This window comes from Artibeus jamaicensis, unplaced genomic scaffold (genome assembly GCF_021234435.1).
Source record: "Artibeus jamaicensis isolate MK-2021 breed Jamaican fruit bat unplaced genomic scaffold, CSHL_Jam_final contig_64, whole genome shotgun sequence".
NCBI lineage: Eukaryota > Metazoa > Chordata > Mammalia > Chiroptera > Phyllostomidae > Artibeus > Artibeus jamaicensis.
In genome coordinates this window covers 2,785,064-2,809,354 of record NW_026521911.1, presented here as the reverse complement: position 1 = coordinate 2,809,354, position 24,291 = coordinate 2,785,064, and the positions used below count along the sequence as shown (strand labels likewise).

The 24,291-nt window shown below is 42.9% G+C and overlaps 1 protein-coding gene across 1 annotated transcript in view; it reads right to left on the bottom strand.

Moving 5' to 3' along the window:
- Positions 1–5,596: 5,596 nt before the first annotated feature.
- The window catches only part of PPME1 (protein phosphatase methylesterase 1), a 69,541-nt gene continuing 50,846 nt past the window's right edge, over positions 5,597–24,291 (bottom strand). The window contains exons 9-14 of the mRNA XM_037148679.2: positions 22,677–22,800; positions 13,831–13,960; positions 12,930–12,974; positions 8,771–8,835; positions 8,073–8,140; positions 5,597–6,818 (exon numbers count right to left, since the gene is read on the bottom strand). Coding sequence (XP_037004574.1) covers positions 6,800–6,818; positions 8,073–8,140; positions 8,771–8,835; positions 12,930–12,974; positions 13,831–13,960; positions 22,677–22,800 — 451 coding nt within the window. The 3' untranslated portion in view covers positions 5,597–6,799. The remainder of the gene's footprint in view (positions 6,819–8,072; positions 8,141–8,770; positions 8,836–12,929; positions 12,975–13,830; positions 13,961–22,676; positions 22,801–24,291) is intronic.

The following is a 24,291-nucleotide window of genomic DNA, read 5'->3' as shown; positions in this document are numbered from 1 at the left end:
GTGTACAGTGAGTCCTTAGTGTAACGTTTCTCAGACTACAAAAATCTAGACCCTTTTCTTTTGAGAAACTTAAAAATGTCTTTAGCCTGGGAAATTCAGTTATATCATCCCAGGAGAGGTTTTGTTTAACTGTATGTTCTATAATTTGTTTCAGAAAAAAAATTTTTTTTCCTTTACCAAATCAAAAATTATATATTAAATATTCTTTTAAAAATTACACACGGTCCCCGAGGGAGCCCCGTGAAGTCTAGAAACCCCCACAGTGCTCTCCAGGTCCTAGGACTCTGGAATCTCTATTTCCAACTCCACTGCAACCAACAAGGAAACGGGAATTGTTGGCTGCTCAGCCTGGAGGAGCGAGGCTGTCTATCCTGCTGCCTCTGCCCGGTCAGTTCTTTACAGGGGAGCCGCTGAGCCTCAGGAGCCCGCTGGTGTGTGGGGTTGGAGAGCGCTTAGGGCTGTGGACGTGGGGACGGGCAGGGCAAGCCTCCAGCACCTGGGAGAGCCAGCATAAGCTCACATGCCTGACTCCAAAGCCCTCGGGCGGGCGGGGGGCCTCCGCCCAGGGTCACCCTACTCACTGTCCCCCTCTACATCTGGCTGTCTTGGAATGCAAAAATTAGAGAAACACAATGAGGTACCATTCCACACTTACTAGGATGGTTATAATTTTTTAAATGAAAATTATAAGTGTTGGAAAGGTGTGCAGAAATTGGAAGTCTTGTGCATTGCTGGTGGGAATGTAAAATGGTACAGTTGCTGTAGAAAATGGTTTTGGTGGTTCCCCAAAAAGTTAAACACAGAATTACCACACAACCAGTAATACCTCTCCTAGGCATACATCCAAAAGAATGAAAAGCAGAGACTCAAGTACTTGTACACCCGTGTTCACAGCAGCATTATTCACAATAGCCAAATGGTGGAAACAACCCAATATGTATCAACAAATGAATGGATAAACAATAGGCGGCACATACATGCAATGGAATACTACTCAGCCACAAAGATGAATGAAATCCTGATACATGCTACAACATGGCTGGACTTTGAAAACACTATGCCAAGTAGAATAAACCAGACACAGAAGAACAAATAATATATCATTCTACTAACATGAGCTACCTGGCATAGGCAAATCCAGACACAGAAAAACGAAGGTTCCCAGGGTCTAGGAGGAGGGAGAAGTTCTTGTTTTATTTTTTTAATTATTTTATTTATTTTTAGAGAGGGAAGGGAGGGAGAAAGGGAGAGAAACAACGATGTGAGAGAGAAACATCTGTTGCATCCCCTATGCACCCCGACCAGGGACCAAACCCACAACCTGGGCCCGTGCCCTGACCAGGAGTTGACCCGGTGACCCTCTGCTTTGTGGGACAATGCCCAGGCAACTGAGCCAAATGGGTCAGGGTGGGACATTATTGTTTAGCAGTACAGTTTAGACTGAGGATGAAGAAAACCTTAAAGGCAGTGATGAAGGGTGTACAGCATTGTGAATGTAATTAATGTCACCGAATTGTACACTTAAAATGACTAAAATGATAAATACTAACGTTATGTACATTTTGCCAGAATTGAAAAAAAGCTTTTAATAAACTTGACAAGGAAATTCCTAGGCCAGGCCAGGGTTTGCACTCAGGCATCAAATGTACCAAGTTCAACTAACTCTCTGCTGCTCGAGAACTGCCCCACTTGGTGGTGCTGGGAGGAGAACCCAGAGGACCTTGGATCTAACGGTTTCCGCCTTGGTTCCCGCTCCTTTTGGAATTCCCAGTCACCTCCTCCTCGTCTTGGCACCACGGCATTTACTGCTCTCCACTGTGACCACTGCAGGGAGCAGGCCTTTACTGTGTACACTGACGTCTCACTGAACTCTCGCGGCACCTAGGAGTTTACAGATTATCAACCCTTTTTTTTAGATAAGGAACCTGAGTTTGGAAAGAAGCACTGTGCCAATGGTCCCCACTAGTGAGTACCTGTCACAAGGCCCTGATTTTCTTGCCTGCCTCTCCCCCATCACTTTTCTGGTGTTGTTCGGGAGCAAGGAGACATGCCTCGGTCTGAGAGTTCTGTGGCTTGCGTCCAAGGACAGACTGTGCTACTCTGTGACCTTCGGCAAATCACTTCCCCCATCAGGGCTTTCGTTTTCTCATCTATAGGATGGCACTCCTCATCTGCCTGCCCCACCCACTCCACAGAGGAGTTGTGAGATCTCAAAGGATGAAAATATGCTTTATAAATGGTATATGCAATATTGTGTCAATTAGTCTAAGGTTAAATTGGATTAGCTGTCAATATGTGGCATCATCATTGATCATCAGGAAAAAAAACTTTCTCCCCCATCGCAGTTCTCAGTTAACTTCCCTCCATCCACATGTAGAGGCCAGCCACTGGCTAGTCTCAGGTTCCAAGGTTTTGCCTGGCTACAGGCAAGGGTTTTCTAGCAAACTGCTGGGAGAGAAAGCCAGCTCTAGGAATAAGGGAGCCTCTTGAGTTTACATAACTTTCTGAGCCCTGGAACCAGAGTGAGAACGTGTTGATTCTGGCTGCTGATGGGGCAGCCAGCTGGGGCGGGAGAAAAGTTGGCTCAAAGCTTACAAATAACACACTGTTCTTGCAGGGAAGAGCGTGGCTGCTCTTTGCTTTCCCCACTCCTGTTGTAGACTCTCTTCTTGCTTTTCCCCTGTTAATGTCTTGACTTATTAACTCCCTAGTTCTGATGACAGGCCTTTAAATCCAACTTAAGCATCCTTGCACCTCACTGTCCAAATCAGTTTGTCTTGTTCATTCCACCTCTAAAATCTTGAGCCTATCGCCTCCTCTCCTCCCTGCAGCCACTGTCCTAGGTAAGTGTACCATTGCCTTTTGCATGGACCACATGTAACGGCCTCTTTGCTGAACTCCCTACCTGGAGCTTGGTGCAGATCAATCCATCTACACAGTAACTTCAAACAACTCCCCATTCTTCCCACTCAAGGCCTTTAAGTCCTGCCTCCTGCTGTCTCTCACATCACAGCCTCTACTCCTGCCACACTAATCACATTAATCTACCAGTTCTCAGACTGACTTTCAAGTCTCCTAGGCTTGAGTATGCTGTCCCCTCTACCTGCAATGTATTATTTCTTTTCCTTCTCTACCTCCACCTTGTGATGATGCTTCAAAGCTCAATTCAAATGCTACCTCTTTTGTGAAAACTTTCCCGCTGGGTTTCCAAAGCTTTGATTGTCCCCTTCCTCTGTGCACAATGTGGTCAGTGTTTCTATAACAGTCTCTCTACACTATGAGCTAATTTAAAGGGCCTCGTTATGTATTTGTCGGTCTCCAAAATCCACTGGAAGCTTGGCAAGAGGATGACGACCAGGGAAACAGGTTCTCCGGTTTGCCTAATCAGCAAATGCTCGTAACAGCGGGTTTAGAAGAGGACACCACCTAGAAGTTATGCCAGCTCCCCTCACGCCTTTGTCTGAGTCCTCTCAATTTCAAGATTCTGCCCCTACCTTTAGATCTGTGTCTACCTCAAAATTTGCCTACTTTCTTTTTTCAGGAAGTTCTCCTTGGGCATTCCTGTATGTATGTATGTATGTATGTATGTATGTATGTATGTATGTATGTGTATGTATGTGTGTGTGTGTGTGAGACAGAGAGAGAGAGAAAGGGACACACAGACATCCAAATATGCTTCTCCTGGCTAACAACCCTTCACTTAAAAGGTGCAAGGGGTCTCCTTTATTCCCTGAGTTCACAGTGCTGATCTGTAGGCTCAAAGACATTGTTATAGCCAGCACATAGTAGGTGCTCATTAAATATATGTTGTGCGTACATATGAATGGCTCCTTCTCTGCTGGGGTATAGTGAAACAGTAGACAAAGATGCTGCCACCTCCCAGCATAAGAACACAAAGGATAAGGGAAACGTACACGACTAGCACAACACCTGACACGAAGCTTGACGAACATTTCATTCATTCTCAGTCGCCATCCATCACACCTGAAGAAGCCTTATTTCCCTGGTCATCACCCTCTTGCTTTTTTAAATCCAGTATCTGAGCCAAAATGACCTCTGCCCGGTGTCCCATGTACTTGTCCAAGAGGCAATATGAAGAGGGAACAAGTAGGTGAATTTGAATTCAGTCACTGTCACTTCTGAGCTGTATGAATTTTGACCTGCCCACCTGTAAAAGCAGCATAACATTACTTACCTCATAGGGTTGCTGTATTAAATGAGATGTGTGTAAAGCAAACTAGGTAATGACTGAAATCTGATGTCTATTTTGATTTGCCTGGTGAAGGAAAGCGGCTAGTTCCCTGAAAGCCATGCATGTGACCACGCTGCCCCCCTGTGGACGGAGGCACACAGCCGGAAAGAGGGACACCTCCTTCCTCAAAGGGATTGGTGGGAGAAATGAGATCACACACAAGCACTTTTCTTCTATGCTAGGGAGCTCATGCTTTACCCTGAAATATTTAGTGAACGTCTAAACCAGAATGTCTCAGAATTAATGTACTTGTTAAATACAGACCAAGTCTTACTCAATAGGTCTAGGGTGGCACAAAATCTTTAACAAGCTTCCAGATAATGCTGACGCTTCTAGACCGTTTTGAGTGATGAAGGTCTTAAGTATGATACGGGAGTGGCACGACAGGAAGTATTTACTAAGTACCTCCCCTGGGCCAGTTTCTGAGAAAGCCAGTTCACCTGTATGAACTTACACAGTCCTCAGGACACAGTGGGTAGGTGCTATCGACCTCCACTCTTCAGATGAGGGAATTACAAACGCACAATGTAGTTATCTCACTCAAACTGTGATGGCTGGGCCTTGGGTTCTAATTGAGGCAGCCTGGCCCCAAAGCCTGGTAGGAGGAGACTTCGGCTGTCTGTAGAGGATGACTGAGAAAGGGGATATGGCAGGGAGTCAGCAAGGGTACTGAAGTGATCTGAGAGATGAGGCCTCAGCCAGGGCAGGAGCTGTGGGTCTACCACAGGTCTGGGTGTGGACTGGACATGCGTGTGAGAGAGAGCTGTCTGGAGAGCTCTGGCTGTCTGGTTTGGACAACTGGACAGATGGTGCTACCTACCAATTACTGAGCTAAGAAACGTGGAAGAACAAGTTAGTTTTAGGGGAAAGAGGACTTCAGTTTTAGACAAATGGTCAACATGATTGGCTTTTGGTCAACATGATTGGATTTGGTCAACATGATTGGATTTGGGAGAGAGAGGAAGAGGTGGATGGACCTAAGCGTCTACAGCTCAGGAGAGAATATGGGTTATGGACAAAGTGTGGGTGTTGGCAGATATGAAGCCACAAGTGGCTGAGGTCATGTGAACAGTGCACAGGCTGTCCTGTTCTGAGCCCAAGTCGACACAGCAAATAATCTGAAGAGCTAGCACTGGAACCCAGGTTTCCCTGGTTGCTGTAGAGGCTGGCCCTGTCCATCCCAGTGGGCATTCTAGATCTGGGGAGCAGGCAGAGCATATAATGCTGATGGGCTGCAGGAAAGGGCTTTCTGGAGCTCTGTGGTAACCATATCCAATGAGCTATATCCCCCTGCCCCCAGATCACCAGAAATAAGGACAACTTCATAGAGAAACACTAGATAAGTAAAGGTTGGGAGATATTTATTTTCTTTAACAAGGTCATAAATAACAAAGAAACAAAGTAGGTCCCAGACTCTGGACCGTGCAGCAGGACAGGAATAGGAAGTTGTTGGGTGGAAAAGTGGAGGGGCTACGCATCAGCTAATGCAGACACAGAAGAGATGGGCTGCAGGGGCGGCAGGAGACTGCCCCTCCCTGCTCTTGGAAATGGTGTGGCTGGGCAGCAGGGGGAGCCGCAGTGCTGTCATGAGGCAGCTGGAAGAGGGCAAAGAGTGGGGTTGCTGGGCTCTACTGTTGCTATGAAGAGTGACATGGAAACCACAAATGCCAAAGACAAGCTGGGTGGGTCTGGGAGAGGTAAGCGGGCACTCTGCACACCTCCAGGGACCAATTATGAAAACGGTTAAATTTGACTCTTAAAAACTGCACAGGCTTTAAGCCTGTGGCTTTGTGCATGGGCTGTACTTAACCTGGGTTGCTCTGTGACAGGTGAGGGCTCAAGAGGCCCCTGGAGCAACCTGGCCTCAGCCCAGGGCAGGTGCCCAGACATGTGGGAGTGGGATGGTGGGCTCTCCCCAGTGGGAGGCCATGTGCTTGAACTGGCTGGACCTGATTTTCAGGCTGGTTTCTTGTGATGCTATCCATCACCCCTCCTTGTACCTAAGAATTGAATCCTGGATTCCATGGGTCTTCCAAGTCTGGAAGAATAAGACTGGGATAAAAAGGTACCTGACTGGTATTTTATTTGAAAGGGAAAAATAAGGACAACCTGTGCATGGCCCATCCCTTGAGGCAGGGCAGGACCATGCCAAGAACAATCTCAAGGAATGGAGGTCCCTGAGCCTAAGGAGACATTTGGACCCAGGTGCATTGCCTAATGCCAGGAATAGGGGGCCCAGCGTGGCAGTTCAGATGGAGGCTTTACCCTAGGTAAGGCAGGACAAACAGGCAGACCCCTGAACAGGGAAGGGACAGGATCTGGGGAGCCTTGGACTAGGGAGGCTGATGGTGGTCAAAGGCCCTGGAAAACAATGCTTTTGGCAGAAATACACGAAAGGGTTTATACGTCTGGGATGCCCGTCTATAGGGAGCCGGTGTCACATGGTCGGGCAGAATGGTGAAGAAGAGACAGCGGCATCACAGTGGCCTCTGGTGCGATGTATTTACAACAGAGCTCAATGTTCAGAAAGGGGCAAATGGCAGGTCACTAACAGCCAGGAAACACACTGTGAAGAATGGAAAGAGAAGAAAAAACAAATGTACCCTGCCTCCTCCAGGAAGCCCTTCCTAATGACCACCAAGACCCTTGTAGATCTATTCCACTTCCCGCAGCCCCCGCCAGGGCTATACACAGGGTCTGCTCCTAGTGCACTGCTGTTCTGACCAAAGCTCCAAATGATCCGGGGCCTCAAACACTGCTTATTAAGAGAAAATACACCTTTGACTCCTGGGATCCATCAACAGCCAGCTGCCTGAGGGGTGGCGCACAATGACAGGCTGCTGTCATCACTTCCAATGCCTACCCTGCCTTGTTGCCCTCACCTCTTAGGCCCAGCCCTCTAATGGAAAAGCCATTTCTTTTTAACATTTCTTCTTCAAACTTCCTAAGGGTGGGGAACAGGGACCTTCACCAAAACCAGACAACAGACTTTCCAGCTTGCAGGTGTGACTCTGCATCAGGCTGTGGGCCCTCTGAGGATTGGGAGCCTTCTGTAGCTCAGGAAGACTAAGAGCTATCTGAAGTGGGGCCAAGACCATGTGGTTTGGGTCACCACGCTTCTCTGCCTCTTCCTTCTCAACAAGGAACCCAACTGTTTCTCCCTGATCAGTTGCAGAGCATCCTAAGATGAAAGGAACCTTTTCCCCCTCCAGACCAGTGATTCTCAACTAGGAGTAATTCTGCCTTCCCTGAGATGTTGTAAATCTGGAGACATTTTTGCTTGTCACAACTATCAGTGTGTGGGGTGCTACTGGCTTTTAGTACACAGAGCCCAAAGATGTTGTTAAACATCCTGCAATGCACAGGACAGCCCCCAATACCAGGGACTGCCAGTCCCAAACATCAGTAGTGCTGAGGCTGGAAACCCTGTTCTGGATCTCTCTTTATACACGCCCTTCACGACCTGCCCCGCCTTCCTCAGGAGCAAGGCAGAAGAAGGCACACAGAACTTCTCCAAAGCCAAGGAAAGCACTGAACCCAGCCTCCTTAGTAAAGGGCCACCTCAATAAGAAGTGCGCATCGTGGTGGGGGTGAGGGACAAGGCACAATTAAACCTCAGCTGGCAACAACCCACTGGCCCAGAGAACACACACATACAATGCAGGCACCGCAGAAATACATATGTTGGGGCTCTGTGAGAAGGAGGAAGAAAGGCATGGTGACCCAACCAGACAGGGTTAAGGAAGAGATTTACAACAAATATCTTTCTGTTGGAGTTGGCCAGCACTATTGGGCTCCTTAAGCCTTTGTACTTCCTTACCACTGGAATCCACCGATGGGTTCCGCAAACCTGTGCCGGATCAGGAAAGTGGCAACAGCTTCGGCTACCTAAAATACAGAGAAATGTTCCAAGCCATATGGAGGTCAGCAATGGGCCTCATTCCCTGTGGGCTCCTGCTGGAAGGTTAGGCTCTATTGTGAACTCATGGGTCCTACATCTCTGGGGAGCTTGAGATCAAAAGGACCCGGCTCCTGCTGCAGCTAGGAGATTCCTCCCTACCCCTGCCAGGAATGGGTCCAGAGAAGTCAAAGGAAATGATGTGAAGGCTTATTTATCCCCTTAAGAGTTTCAGAGTACCTTTTCCTGTAGAAGGAGTTCATCTTATTAATTCCTAACTGCTAATATAATTTAGGGAGCAGTTTCTACACCAGTTATTCCTTTGTCTATCCAGCTTTTGGGGATAATGGAAAAACAGAGCTTAAGATCTTAACGACAGGGCCCCATGGTGAAATAGCAGGGTACCAGTTCCTCCTCAGCCCATACTCAGAAAGACAAGACCAGAGCCAGCTGCCAGGGAGGGGTGCAGGGAACTGGTGGAGCTGCATCTGTGTGGGCCCCACAACAACAGCTGCAGGCAGCACAGGCTGACTCAAAGGCATGGTCTATCTTCTGTGAAACCCAAGGTTGTGCTCACAGAAGTCCTTACAACTCTCACAGTCACCAAGTACTGAGCTCACCTTATCCGGGGCATCCTCATGGACTGCGTGGCCACACTGAGGTAGCACCTGCATCTGGAACTTCCCTGGAAAGGAAACAAACCCAGGCAACCTCAGGGACTAAAACAGCTGTCCACCTCTGCAGCCTCACAGGATGCTCCAGAAGCCCAGGTTCTCTCCCTCCCGCTCTCCCCCAATACTAGACCCAGTTACCAAGCCTTTGAGGAGGATGGTAATACTTGTATCTTGGACAAATCATTTTCCCTTCACTGTTTCCTTCTGCAACTACTTAATGTGCATTTACTTGAGGACAGATATATAGGAAGAAACAGTTCCTGCTTTCAGGGGACTTGCGGCAGTCCGGAGAGAGAACGCAACACAAGAACTAACATTTTAATGCAACATGTAGTCCCTATGATTAAACTGCACACATGGAACTGGAAGAATATAAGAAAAGGGGCTTCACAATCAAATAAGGATCCAAGGAGGCTTCCCACATAGCAAGAACAGCCCACATGAGGGGAAGAAGATGAAATGGCATTTGTTCCAAGAAATAAAAAGTTTGGCATGGTACTTATAAGAGTTAATAATGAGGCTGAAAAGATAAGCAAGGACCATACCATGAAGGGTTCTATAAGCCACGCTATGGATTTAGAAACCACGACAAGCTACCATTAGACTGCTTACCTATGTGCCAGACACTGTAGTAAGCACTTCCTCACACTGTCCTGTGGAACACTGTAAGTGTGCTGCTAATGTGATAGCTACTGAGAGTAGTCAGAGGTCAGAGGTGACCAATAAAGTAAGATCCTGAAGTAGATGAAAGGATATGGGGCCCAGAACTGCTAAAGGCAGAGACAGCAGACTCTCAGAGCCTCAGTATCTCAATAGTTTACAAAATAAGAGGGTAAGCTCTGAAAGCCCTCCTGGTCACTACATTCTTACTCCAAATACACAGTGATTTAAAACTTTTTCAAAATACTCTTCTATTCATGTTTTAAGTTGATTCTCAAATCTACCCTATAAAACTAAGCAGGACATAGCAGCATTATTTACAGTAGCCAAGTGCTGGAAACAGCCTAAGTGCCCATCAGTAAATGAGTGGATCAAAAAACTTTGGTACATTTACATGATGGAATACTACACAGCAGAAAGAAAGAAAGAGCTCCTACCCTTCACAGCAGCATGGATGGAACTGGAGAGCATTATGCTAAGTGAAATAAGCTAGGGGGTGAAAGACTAATACCATATGATCTCACCTATAACTGGAACCTAACCAACAAAACAAATAAGCAAGCAAAATAGAATGAAGACATGGAATAAAGAACAAACTGAGTGACCAGAGGGGAGCGGGGAGAGGGATAATGGTGGAAAGAAGGGAAAGGGTCAAGTCAAGGAACATATATATATAAAGGACCCATGGACAAGGACAATGGCGGGTAAGGGGAAGATTGAGTGTGGGAGGAGGGGATGGGCAGGGCAGGGGAGAGCACTTGGAGAAAAATGGAGACAACTACATAATTCAACAACAATAAAAATATTTAAAAAGAAACTAAGCAGGACAAACACAAATTCTTTTTTGAGATGATAAAACTGACCGAGGCCATGATTAGTAAAGTGATTTGCCCAAAGTAGCTCAATTAATACAGCAATTAACACCATTCTACTCAGTAAGCCCAGCCAATGGTCCTCCTCTTGCAGTAAGCTGCCCTGGGTACTCTAGCCTATGCTCCTCTCCTGCGAATCTCCTAATGTACCACTGTGAATTCATTTGAATCCACGCAGAGCAGTGTGTACCCTTCTTGCTTTGTAAGCTTATATTTGATATGCCACTGGAGCTTGTCTCCCTAGCAGTGTGTCATTTCTGTAAGGCCAGGGGCTAGTACCATTACTTACTCTATATCCCTAATAAAGTCCAACACAGAGCAAGACACTGAACAAGTACTGATACTTAGTAAGTCCTGGATGAGTGAATAATTGAGCAAATGGCCTGATAAAATCTAGAACTCCAACCACTCTGGGATTAATACTAGGGATGCATTTTTTGTTCCTTTGAAAGAATGGGTAACTGGAATGAAGGAGAACACTCACATACAAACACTGTGTCCAGTACACATAAAATAATGTGATCATGGGCAATCCTCACAATTATTCTATGAGGTGGGCAGATCCAAACCCTCCGCTCTTATGTTACAGAAGATGAACCTTAATTTTAGAGAATCTAAAGTATTTACCCAAATTGTACCATGAGTGCTGGGTTTCCAGGATTCTATAACTAACTCAGCTGGTTTAAACACAATGCTGGGAAAGCTGAGGTTAGGAATCTATGCCGACTTAGCCATTTCCCTTTGCTTCATGGACGGTCCCTCATTCCAGCCATTCAGTCTCTATACTTATGTGATACTTTGAAAGAGAAGGTGGTCTCTTAACCCTTACTAGAGAAACAGTGAAGAATCATGACTGCTTCCTGAACAAAGTGAAATTATCATCTGTGGCTCTTACTTCTCCCACATTTTCTCATTTAAGCCTCACACAGATGTATTGAGACATATCATTATCTCCATTTTATAGGTGAAAAAACTCTGCACTAAAGAAGAGGGCAATTCACTCAGGCCACAAAAGCAGTAACAGGGATTCAAAGCCAGAACTGATTCCAAGGTTGGTTGTCCACACTGCTTCCATATGCTGCTGGGCCAGTCCAGATCAACTGCTTTCAGATAATATCAGGCAGGAGCCATGTTTGATTCTTCTGTTCACCCAGCATCAAGCACAGGCCTTGCCCAGAAAGAGTGCTTAGAAAGGCTTTCTGGAACTGAATTCAAGCAAAGGTGTCTAAGATCAGAATTACCAACATCAGTGCCATAAAAATCACAGTCTCAGTCCATGGTCCTCCAGGCTTCAGCACACTATGTATTTGGAGGAAGAAACAGGTATGAGGGCCTGGGACCAGAGTTCATAAATTATTCAGGAGTCTGAACAACTACTGTGAGGGAATATATCCCCCCTTCTTTTGGAGAGCTTGAGGACAGCTAAGAGAACAGAGAACAGTTTGAGGGGCCCATGAATTAGCAAAGTGAGATGTCCAACAGGTTTGGTACACAGGCCAGGTCTAGAGCTAAGAAGAGAAGAGGTAGGAGTTAACATGCAGCTCTGGGAGTTATCAGGGTATATAAACAGAAACCATGAGATTGCCTGGGGACTGAAAGTAGAAAAAAGGAGGGTCAAGAACAGAATCCATTTAAGTCTGAAACACTGGCCTTGGGGTTCACAACTCTTCTTCCCATTACCCGAAAGGTGCCAATGTCTACTGACTTCACCTTTGCTAAGCCTTTCATCCATATGAAAGCAAGAACCTCTACAAAATAGGTTCCAACACCGCCACTGACATCTAGCCAACACACCTGGACCTGAGCACAACATGTCACTTTCCTATTCATTAACCTCATAATGCCCATGAGGCTGCCATCAATTTTCTCACTTTACTGATTGAAAAAACTAAAGCTAAGCAGGTCAATAGCTAGCCCAGTGTCAAAAAAAATTAGTAGGAAAGAAGCAATACTCAAATCTAGTTCTCCAAAGCTCAGAGCACTTGCTTTTACCAACCACCTCACCATGCTGTCTTCTAAATAGAGTTTACACTTACATTGCCTAATTTTAGCCCTTACAACTCTGAGCCATAAGTGGTGGTGTAATTCGCATTTTTAGAATGGAAAAAAAAGTCGAAGCTCAGGAAAGGGAAATACTTGTCCATAATCATAGTGGGTCAGGAGCAGAGGCAGATGCCAAATTTGAGTCTAACTGTAAAGCTCAAGCTCTTTCCACTGAATCTCACAATCTCGGAATATGAATTTTCACATGACTGTGCCCCTTTCCTTTTCCTCAGAGAATAACCTAGGGCAGCAATTTTCAACTGGTGTGCTGCAAGACTTTTAAAAACATGCAATACCTGACTATTTAGTCAGGGATATTGACCTCTTTTTCCTTAGATTGTCAAACTTAAAAAAAATGACAGCAGCCAGCACAATAGCCATCCAGTGTGAATGAATCAAAATTATACCTATTTTTTTGTTACAATATTTTTTGGTGTGCTGCAGAATTTCAGTAATTAGTTTATGTGTGCCACAAGATGAAAAAGGTTGAAAACCACTGACCTGGGGATATAAATTTCTTGATGACTTACCTTGCATTTGGCCAATAGTCAGATCTTTATCCAATCTATCAACACCTAGGGAAAAAAAACAAAAGAATCCATAAGTAGCTTACTAGGAAAGGCCGTGTGAAGTAGGTTTTACTTTTCAAGTATGAAGTAAAAATTGTGACAAAGGTGCAAACACGATGACATTCCCAATTCATGTTAATGACAATCCTAACTCCCTGAGGGTATATTCTCACCACAGGAAGCTTCCCAGGCAATCACTTTGCTCATTTAAACTGGTATTTGAAAACAGGGTTTTACTTTTAAAATTTCCATTATACTCAGAATATCCTTACACCACTCTAGGAGAAGGACTTGGGCTTGACCAGGTACAGAGGCCAGGCCAGAATCAGGCCATCCCAGGTGGATGCTTATGCTTCATTAGGTTTAGGGATCTGGTGTGGGGAAGAGAAAGGGCACAAATGAGTGAGGATGGTACTTCACCTTGGAAGTCACTACCCATTTGGTGAGTAGTTATATATAACAAGAACATATTCAGATGACAATATACCTACACTGCTATGGACTGAATTGTGTCCCCCCCAATCAAGATGGAAGTAATTAAGGTTAAATGAAGAAGTAATTGGGTTAAATGGGGTCATAAGGGTGGGACCCTCGTATGACAGGATTAGTATCCTTATAAGAATAAACACCAGAGAGTTTGTTCTTGCTTCCTCTCTGCCATGTAAGGACACGGCGAGGAGGCAGTTGTCTGCAAGCCAGTAAGAAAGCTCTCACCAGAACACGACCATGCTGGTACCCTGATCTCAGACTTTCTGCCTCCAGAACTGTGAGAAAATAAATTTGTTGTTTGAGCCACCCAGTCTATGGTATTTTATCATGGCAGCCCGAACTGACCATTACACAGACGCACATACACACTTACCAGCCAAGAGCAGCAATTTAGGAATAGGACAACTAAGAAAGAGATTGGATAAGCCTCGGAACCAGCCATCCCAGTATTTTTCTGTTTTTGCCAGTTCAATTCTCCAAGTGTATGGATGGTCTTTCTTGGTCTGGAAGAATAAGAGCAAGTTCTGAGTCTCTGAGGGCAATCCCTGGAGGAACAGAATAAAAACTAGGTCCCTGGGAAAAGGAAAGGGAAGGAAACTAGCACTTATTAAGGGCCTACTATGTCCCAGACATTTTAATATACATTTAATCCTTATAACAGCCTTTATATTGTTGTTATTTCCGTGTTTAGATAATTAGAGGTTTGTCTTTACTTCCATTAGTTTCAGTGAACTTAGGATACTTTATTACTTTTAATATAGTTTATTAATTATGCTATTACAGTTGTCCCATTTCCCCCCTTCACCCCCCTCCACCCTGCACACCCCATCCCACCCACATTCCCCCCTTTAGTTCATGTCCATGTGTCATACTTATAAATTCTTTAGCTTCCACATTTCCCATACTCTTCTTACCCTCCCCCTTTCTATTTTCTACCTACCGTCTATGTTACTTATTCTCTGTACCTTCTCCCCCCCCCCTCCTTCCACTCCCGTTGCTAACCCTCCATGTGATCTCCATTTCTGTAGCTCTGTTCCTGTTCTATTGTTTGCTTAGTTTGCATTTATTTTTGTTTTAGGTGTCGTTGTTAGTAACTGTGAGCTTGCTGTCCATTCACTGTTCATATTTTTTATCTTCTTTTTCTTAGATAAGTCCCTTTAACATTTCATATAATAAGGGCTTGGTGATGATGAACTCCTTGAACTTGACCTTATCTGAGAAGCACTTTATCGGCCCTTCCATTCTAAATGAAAGCTTTGCTGGATAGAACAATCTTGGATGTAGGTCCTTGCCTTTCATGACTTGGAATACTTCTTTCCAGCCCCTTCTTGCCTGTAAGGTCTCTTTTGAGAAATCAGCTGACAGTCTGACGGGAACTCCTTTGTAGGTAACTATCCCCTTATCTTTTGCTGCTTCTAGGATTCTCTCCTTCATTTTAATCTTGGCTAATGTAATTATGATGTGCCTTGGTGTGTTCCTTCTTGGATCCAACTTCTTTGGGACTCTCTGAGCTTCCTGGACTTCCTGGAAGTCTGTTTCCTTTGCCAGATTGGGGAAGTTCTTCATTATTTGTTCAAATAAGTTTTCAGTTAGTTGCTCTTCCTCTTCTCCTTCTGGTAACCCCGTAATTCGGATGTCTGGAACATTTAAAGATGTCCTGCAGGTTCCTAAGTCTCTCCTCGGTTTTTTGAATTCTTGTTTCTTCCTTCTTTTCTGTTTGGTTGCTCCTTTCTTCCTTCTGGTCCACTCCATTGATTTGAGTCCCAGTTCCTTCCCATCACTATTGGTTCCCTGTATATTTTCCTTTATTTCCCTTAGTGTAGCCTTCATTTTTTCATCTAATTTGCAACCAAATTCAATAAATTCTGTGAGCATCCCGATTACCAGTGTTTTGAACTGTGCATCTGATAGGTTGGCTATCTCTTTGTCACCTAGTTGTGTTATTTCTGAAGCTTTGATCTGTTCTTTTGTTCAGGCCATTTTTTTTGTCTTGACATGCCTGTTACATAGTGAGGGGCAGAGCCTTAGGTATTCACCAGAATGGGGAAACCCACTTGCTGGGTTGTGATGCTGTATGGGAGGAGGGGTCCAAGAGGGAACAATGGCGTTTGCTCCATTCTCTGCCAGATTTCAGTCACTTCTGCTGCTTCCCACAAGCAAATTGGGCCCTTCTGGTGCTGGTTCCCATTCAGGTGGGCTTGTGTATGTTCTAGGACCCTATGGGTCTCTCCTATGAACTCTCTTGTGAGGCTGGCAGTCTCTCCCAGAACCTCGACCCCCACATGTTTTCAATCGGTGTTTCGAGGCTTTATTTCCCCGAGCTGGGACCCTGGGTTGCACAGTCTGTCTCAATCCCCATTTTCACCTAGTTTATCTGTGCACGAAGGTGGGACTGCCTGGTCCAACAGCCGCTGCTTTATCGAGAGACCTCTCCACCCAGTGGCCAGACTTTGCCCTTTCTACTGGTCTGGATGGATGTGTCTACTTTAACTCCTTGGTTGTCAGACTTCCATACAGTTCAATTTTCTGTCAGTACTCGTTGTCTTTTTTTGTTCCTAAATTTTTCTTGCCCATATTTTGGTTGTGGGAGGAGGCACAATATGTCTACCTACACCTCCATATTGGCTGGAAGTCCTCGGGACATTTTCTTAAGATTACAAAATTAGTAAATGGTAGAGCCAAGACTGAGCTTCTTTTATATCCATTTGGCAAAAAGAACACATCATCACAAGGATAATTACAAAATACATGTTACAGTATGAAATAATGTTTATGCTATAATATTAGATAAAAGAAGCAGAGTACAACATGTCATCTAAGTTAGGATTACCACTGGAAAAATGTGATATACTTTGGGAAGGAACTGGAAGGAAATACTGAAAATATGTTGATTTGTTGGTAGAACATTTTTTGTTGTATTTTGATTTATGATAATGATATAATGTCCCTGCATAGCAATTTTAAAAAAGGAAAGCTGACACAAATAAGACAAAATGTTAATTATTTGTTAAATCTCAATATAAAGTAGGAGTCGCACAGAGTATACACTCATCAAATGCACTCTGAATAAAAAATAATTCTCTATACTTTTCTGCATCATTAAAAATTTGAAATACTATAATTGAAATAAATAATTGGGATACTGAGTCAACCACAATATGAAAATCAAGAAGTGAACATGAGACAGCAATATATTATATTAAAGATCACTGGATGGTTAAGATGCCCACATTATCCGAAGCAATCTTCAGATTCAACACAATCCCTATCAAAAGCCCAATGGTGTTTTTTAAAAAATAGAAAAATTTATCCTAAAACTCATAAGGAATCTCGAGGGACCCTGACCAGCCAAAAAAATGTGAAAAAGAAAAAAATTGGAGGAGTCATGCTCTCAGATTTTGAAACATATTAAAAAGTAATCAAAACAGCACAGCACTGGTATACAGACAGACAAATGCACCAATGGAATAAACCAGAAAGCTCAGAAATAAACTTTCAAATACATGGTCAAATGATCTTGGACATGGACACCAAGACCACTCAATGGGGAAAGGACAATCTTTTCAACAAATGGTGCTGGGATAACTAAATATTCACATGCAAAAAAAATGAAGTTACATCCCCAACTTCATGCCATACACAAAAATGAACTCAAAATGGATCACAGGCCTAAATGTAAGAGCTAAAACTAAAAAACTCTTAGAAGAAAACATAGGCATAAATCTTTGTGACCTTGGGCTAGGCAAAACCTTCTTAGATATGACAGACACCAGAAGTACAAGTAACAAAACAAAAAGTAGATAAATTGAATTTCATCAAAATCTAACTTTTTTATTTCCAAGAATACCATCAACAACATGAAAAGACAACCCACAGGAGAAAATATTTGAAAATCACATATATGAACATTTATGACTTAATGATAAAAAAATAACCATATTTAAAATGGGCAAAGGATCTGAACAGACATTTCTCCAGAGAAGGTACACATACAAATGACCAATAAGCACACAAAAAGATGCTCAGCCTCAACAGTCATTAGGATAATGTAAATCAAAACCACAAGAAAAGTTATAATAAAAAAGAAAGACAATAGCAAGTGCTGACAAGGATGTAGAAAAACTGGATCCCTCATACACTGCTGGTGGGAATGTCAAATGATGCAGGCACTTTGGATAACACAGTCTGACTGTTCCGCAAATGATTAAACACAAAATTACCATCAAGCAGTTCCACTCATAGGTGTATAGCCATGAGAAATAAAAACCCATGCTCAGACTTCCGCCAAGATGGAGGCATAGGTGGATACGCCGTGCCTTCTCACACAACCAAGTTTAGAGACAACTAAATATTAGCAACAGAAAACACAGCCAGAACACGGAAAATTGAACTTTTCGGAATTGAACAAATTCTTCAGCCTGACCAGTAAGGGGCGAAACCAGCAGCTGGTGAAGTGGGGTTGCACAGAAGGACTCGGTCAGACGGACTCAGGCGCGCAGAATCCAGGCGCAGGGTTGGACCTAGTGAGCTATCGAGCAACCAGGCAAGCAACCAGGCGAGCAACCGCAGGGGAGACAGCGGGGGAGCAGTGCTACGTGTTGACTGTGGTCGTGCATTTGTGCTCGGGTGGACAGGCGAGGGAGTGGGCGGTTGGACCGGGCCCAGCAGGTCCCCGCGGCAGGCGGCAGTGGAGGGCGCCGCCATTTTCCTGCTCTGACCCCACCTCCACATACAGCGTCATAACCCAGCGACTGAGTGGCCCGGCCCAGGTGAACCACCTAAGGCTCTGCTCCTCACCCAGCTGTCAGAAACAGCAGAGGGGGTCTCCATTTCCCCCCTCTGACCACACCCCCACATACAGCGTCACAACCCAGCGACCTGGGAGTCCAAGGCACCGCTTCTCACACTTAAAGGGCACGAACAGACCAAAAATGTCGCAAGAAGCTCTCAAAGCCCCAGAGCCCATAGATCTAAGCAATGAAGAAATAGCAAAACTTTCAGACGCGCAGTTTAAAACACTGATCATCAGGATCCTCACAGAACTGGTTGATTATAGCCACAAATTAGACAATATATGAAGGCGAAACTAATTGAAATGAATGGAATTGCACAGGACACCAATAGCAATGAAAAGGAAACTGGGACTCAAATCAATGGAGTGGACCAGAAGAAAGCAAATAATGGCCAAACAGAAAAGAGTCAAGAAGCAAGAATTCAAAGAAATGAGGAGAGTCTTAGGAACCTCCAGGACATCTTTAAACGCTCCAACATCCGAATTATAGGGGTACCAGAAGGGGGGAAAGGCACAGCCACCAGTGGAAAACTTATTTGAACAAATAATAAAGGAGAATTTCCCCAATCTGGCAAAGGAAATAGACTTCCAGGAAATCCAGGAAGCTCAGAGAATACCAAAGAAGTTGGACCCAAGAAGGAACACACCAAGGCACATCATAATTACATTAGCCAAAATTAAAATGAAGGAGAGAATCCTAGAAGCAGCAAGAGCTAAGGGGACAGTCACCTACAAAGGAGTCCCCATCAGACTGTCAGCGGATTTCTCAAGAGACCTTACAGGCAAGAAGGGGCTGGAAAGAGGTATTCCAAGTCATGAAATCCAAAGACCTACAACCAAGATTGCTCTACCCAGCAAAACTTTCATTTAGAATGGAAGGACAGATAAGGTGCTTCTCAGATAAGATCAAATTCAAGGAGTTCATCATCACCAAGCCCTTATTATATGAAATGTTAAAGGGACTTATCTAAGAAAAAGAAGTTAAAGAAACATGAATAGTGAAAGGACAACAAACTCACAGTTATTAACAACCACACCTAAAACGAAAGCAAACTAAAAGGACAGCTAGATCAGGAGTGGAAACATAGAAATGAAGATCTCAAGGAGGGTTAGCAACAGGGGAGTGGGAGGAGGAGAAGGGGGAAGAAGGTACAGAAAATAAGTAGCATAGACAGTAGATAGAAAATAGAAGGGGGGGGCAAGAATAGCATGGGAAATATAGAATCTAAAGGACTTGAGACACATGGTCATAAACTAAAGGGGGGGTAATGGTGGGGATGGGGGGTAGGGTGGAGGGGAATGAAAGGGGGAATAGAACAACTGTAATAGCATAATCAATAAAAAATTTTTTTTAAATAAATAAAAATAAAAAACAAACAAAAAAACCCATGCCCACACAAAAACTTGTACACAAATGTTTGTACCAGCATTATTCATAGACAAAAAGTAGGAACAATCCAAGCGCCCATTAACTGATGAATGGATAGAAAATGTAGTCTATCTGTATAATGGAATATTATTCAGTCATAAATAGGATGAAGTACTAATACATGCTACAATATAGATGAACTCTGAAAAGCTTAGTCTAAGGTGAAAGAAGCTAGTCACAAAAGATCACATATTATATAATTTCATTTGTATTAAATGCCCAGATTAGGCAAATCTATAGAGAAATAAATAAATTAGTGGTTCCTTAGGGATGGGAAGGTTAGGAAAAAAATGAAAAGTGACTAATAATAGTGTAACATTATTTTTAAAGTGATAAAAACGTTCTAAAATTAAATTGTTGTGATGGTTGCATAACTTTGTGACTTACTTAAAAAAAGCAATGAACTGTATACTTTGGATAAGTTATCTCTCAATAACACAGTTAAAAGAGATTTATGCATAAAGGAACATCTTCTGCACAACTGAAGTTTATTCCTTTTAAGGACCAAAGCTTAAATGTTTTCCCTTTCTTTTCGGCATTTGAACAATTTTGTATTAGATTTGCCTCCCCCTCCCCCATTAAATGTATATCTTTATCTTCTTTTACAGAGCAGAATAGATGCAACTGACTTCTTAGGTATGTCTCAGGGTCATTCCAAATACCACTTTTTATATTGCACTATAGCAGAGATGCTCCAAAAGGCTAATGGGCCATAAATGGCCTCTGGAAACCAAGCTTTAGAAGTTATAAATGCTTTTTGTTTTTGCTTTGTCATTGCTGAATTTAATTTGTATTAACATTTTCTCCATCATTTCATTTAATAAATTTAATTACTTTACTGAGATATAATTCGCATATAGCATTATGTAGGTTTAAGATGTACAAGTGTTGATTTGATACACTGATACACTACCATGTGATTACCATCACAGCATTAGATAATACCACCTCTCATGTGACATAATTATCACTTCTTTTTTGTGGTAGGAATCTAGTTTAAGATCTAGTTTCTTAGCAACAACAGTATTGTTGCCTATAATTACTATGCTGTGCATTAGAGCTCCAGGTCTTATTTACCTACTAGTTGCAAGAAGTTGTGACTGCTGTTTGGAGTTTCTTTGTGTCTTCCCTCAAGAACACACTCTTTAGTTACAACCCTTATTGCTTGATGTGCCTATATAAACTAGGGGAGTTTATATAATTTCATATAATTGGGTATATAAAGATTTGTAAAGAAAAAATGAGTTGAAATTAAAAGTCAGAGAATCTGCCCTGACCAGTTGGCTCAGTTAGTGCAGCATCATCTCCCAAAGCCAAAGGTCACCTGTTCAATTCCTGGTCAGGGCACGTGACTGAGTTGCAGGTTCGGTCCCTGGTCGGGGCACCTACGAGATGCAACCAGTCAATGTTTCTCTCCCTCTCTTTCTCCAACCTTCCCCTTCTCTCTAAAACAAAACAAAACAAAACAAACCCCCCCCCAAAAACAAACAGAGGTCTGGTGTGTTTTAGCACTAATATTTATGTGTGACCATAGGCAAGTATATGTACCTGAGTTGTAAAACAGTGATAATATCTACAACAGAGAGTGAAACTGAGAATTAGACATGACAAATGTGAAGCACTTGGTGTAGATCCTACCATATAAAAGGTAGAAAGTAAGTGATAGTTTGTATCAGAGTCTCAAACCTACTGAATACTACGTGATTACCTTGGACAAGTCTTTTCATCTGTTTCCACACTGTTAACATAGGAGAAAAGATTTTCCCTCGCCTCTCAGAGTGCTGAGAGGGCAAACTGATTATGCATTATGTATATTTTTGTAACCACCAAACAGGTACAAGATATTATTCACTGATCTTAAAGATGACAAGAAGATCCTCATTAAATAAAAAATACTGTTTAAAAAAAAACTTTCCCCCTAGCTAACAGTAGCATCTCCAAATGCAAAGGAACATGTGGTATACACCAAATCCATTCATTACCTGCCATCAGTAAGATGTTTATAGTCCACCCCAGAAAGTCTGGCATCATGCACACTAATCATTTCTAAGAAAAAGCAGCCCTTCTCACCACTGTCCTCGAATCAATTGTTCATCAAGTGTTCAGAGAACACTTTCTACACACACAATCCTGGGCTAAATGCTGAGGGAAATTTATACAGAACATCAGGTCCTGCCTTTAAAATACATAGGTTATTTTTGTTGGGAGACAATTCTTAGGGCAATTAGAGGACACTGAGTCTGCATTCTACCAAAAGACCATATATCTTTGAATGTGCCTTATGAAAATAAGTCCTATGAGTTAGCCACAACTTCAAAAAGCACCAAAGTGCTGCCCTGGCCAGGTGGCTCAGTTGGTTGGAGCACCATCCCACACACCAAAAAGCTTGAGGGTTCAATTCCTGGTCAGGGCGCATATGGGAGATAACCGACTAATGTTTCTCTCTCACACTCTCACATTGATGATTCATTCTCTGCCCCCACCCCCACCCCCTTCCTAAAATCAGTAAACGCGTCCTCAGGTGAGGATTGAAGGAAAAGTATTTAAAAACCAAAAAGAACAAAGTGCTGAGTTGTGACGTCTAAACTCTCAGTGCTGCACTAGAGAGGGACTGACATAAACTGAGGTCAGAAAGCTTCCCCAAGGAGATACACCTTAAAAGACAGGTAAGATTTGGATAGGTTTAGTATGGAATGGTAGGAATAGGGATTTTCTCACGAAATAAATCACAGGAACAGAAGTACAGAGGTGAGAAAGAGCCTGATGAGGGAGTAGTCTGTTTGAGGGTTAGGTAAATACTGTAAATTTTATGTTGCAATTTTTCAGCACTATCTAGAAGTGCCTTTTATCTTACAGCTAACCTAAGTATCTATTATGATAATGTCTTTGCTCCCCTAAAATATCTAATGATAGACAAAAAGAATGTCACCTCCCCTTCATTATCCCCACACTCTGAACCATTCACTACCTCGTTACAAAAATTCAGGCTTTCACCCACCTCCATGTCATCTTCCTTTTTCCTCTTGTTTACTGACTCACTTCCTTCTTCATCTTCTTCTTCTTCCTCTATAATTCCTTCCACTATTGACTTTGAGCCTTCTGGACTTGTGATTCCTTCACACCTAGGTTTTATAAGAAAGTGCTGTCACAAAACTCTCTTCTATACACAAACTACCTCAGAGATTCTAATACTTATGGCCTTTTATAATCAAATGTTAGTTAAAACTTAATAATGCTTCTGGGAGAAGGATGTGAATAATGTATTCTTTAAAATATACGAAGTAGGCCAGAACTGTGGAAGGTCGTGACCAATGTACGACTATACTCCAGGAATGGTTTACAGGTCTTGCACCAATACTTTCCCACAGAAGGGAGTATCCACTTCCTGAGGCATGGTAACAAGAGTTTTATTGGCATTATTTTATATAATCCTCTTAACAATCCTATGAAGTAGGCCTGAAGAGTTAAAAAATAGTCCAAGATCATCTAGTTCATGAGTGGATGAAGCTGGTAGGCAAATTCAGGCCCGGTCACCTCTAAAGCATGATATTTTTCTACTGTACACTGCTTACAGCAGTACAAGGCTCAAATGGAATGATAGAAAGCCCCACTTTTTTACTAGCTGACAGAAACTGGCAATTACTATAACCATGCCAGCTGAACCTTGCAGATTAGAACATTTGATCCAACCAGATTGTCATTATTGTTATTTTTCCTCTAAGGACAATATCACTTTAATTTTACAGAGCAAAAAACCAGGATTCTTGCATAAATTGCAAGAAAAAAATGAGAGATAGAAGTGGAACCTATAGAGCACATACTGAAATCTTACAGAGGAAATTGTGTTTGTCTGGGATTTGTTTCAAAATATTTTATGCTTAGAGGACATGGTGTACTGATAAACCAAGACTGGCCATGAGTCAATAACTGTCGAAAATGGGCAATGGGTACCTTGGGTTTCATTTATTATTCTATTTTTATATGTCTGAAAATTTTCAATAATGCGAGTTTTTTAAAAAAATGAGATACTGTATAAAAAATACCCTGCACAGTGCCTGGAAAATGGCACCCATTCAAGAATCCGTTATCACTTTCATCGACTCTTGTGTTTCCTGTCTGTCCCTCTGGGCGACATTCTCTCAAGTCACCAGAAGTTTACTTTGTGACTACACAGCAATACCCAGGATTCATGTAACGCTATCCAGGAAGGTCAATTAGGCTAAATAATCTCAGCTCACTTTAGAATCTGGCTTTCACTCACGCTATGCTAAAAGCTTTTATGCTATAATTTCCTTACAACCATATCTGGCTTAGAAGGAGCCTGCTGTCAGAATAAAACCATACTACCAGCACTTGAGTGGGTACCTAATTTTTAACATCCATTCTCTGGGATTCTTCACCTTTAATACCTAGAGTTACACTAATAAGGTAATCATCCAGTACTACTACTTGGTAGTAGTAGTACTACCATCCAGAAGACACTACTTGGTCTTGGGATTTCTTCAAAAAAGAAAAGAAAATCTACACAATGGCACAACTAAGCTCACTTGTAAAAATTATCTAAAATAATGAAGGCACTCCAAAGATGGTAGGATAAGTGTATTAGGAAAAAG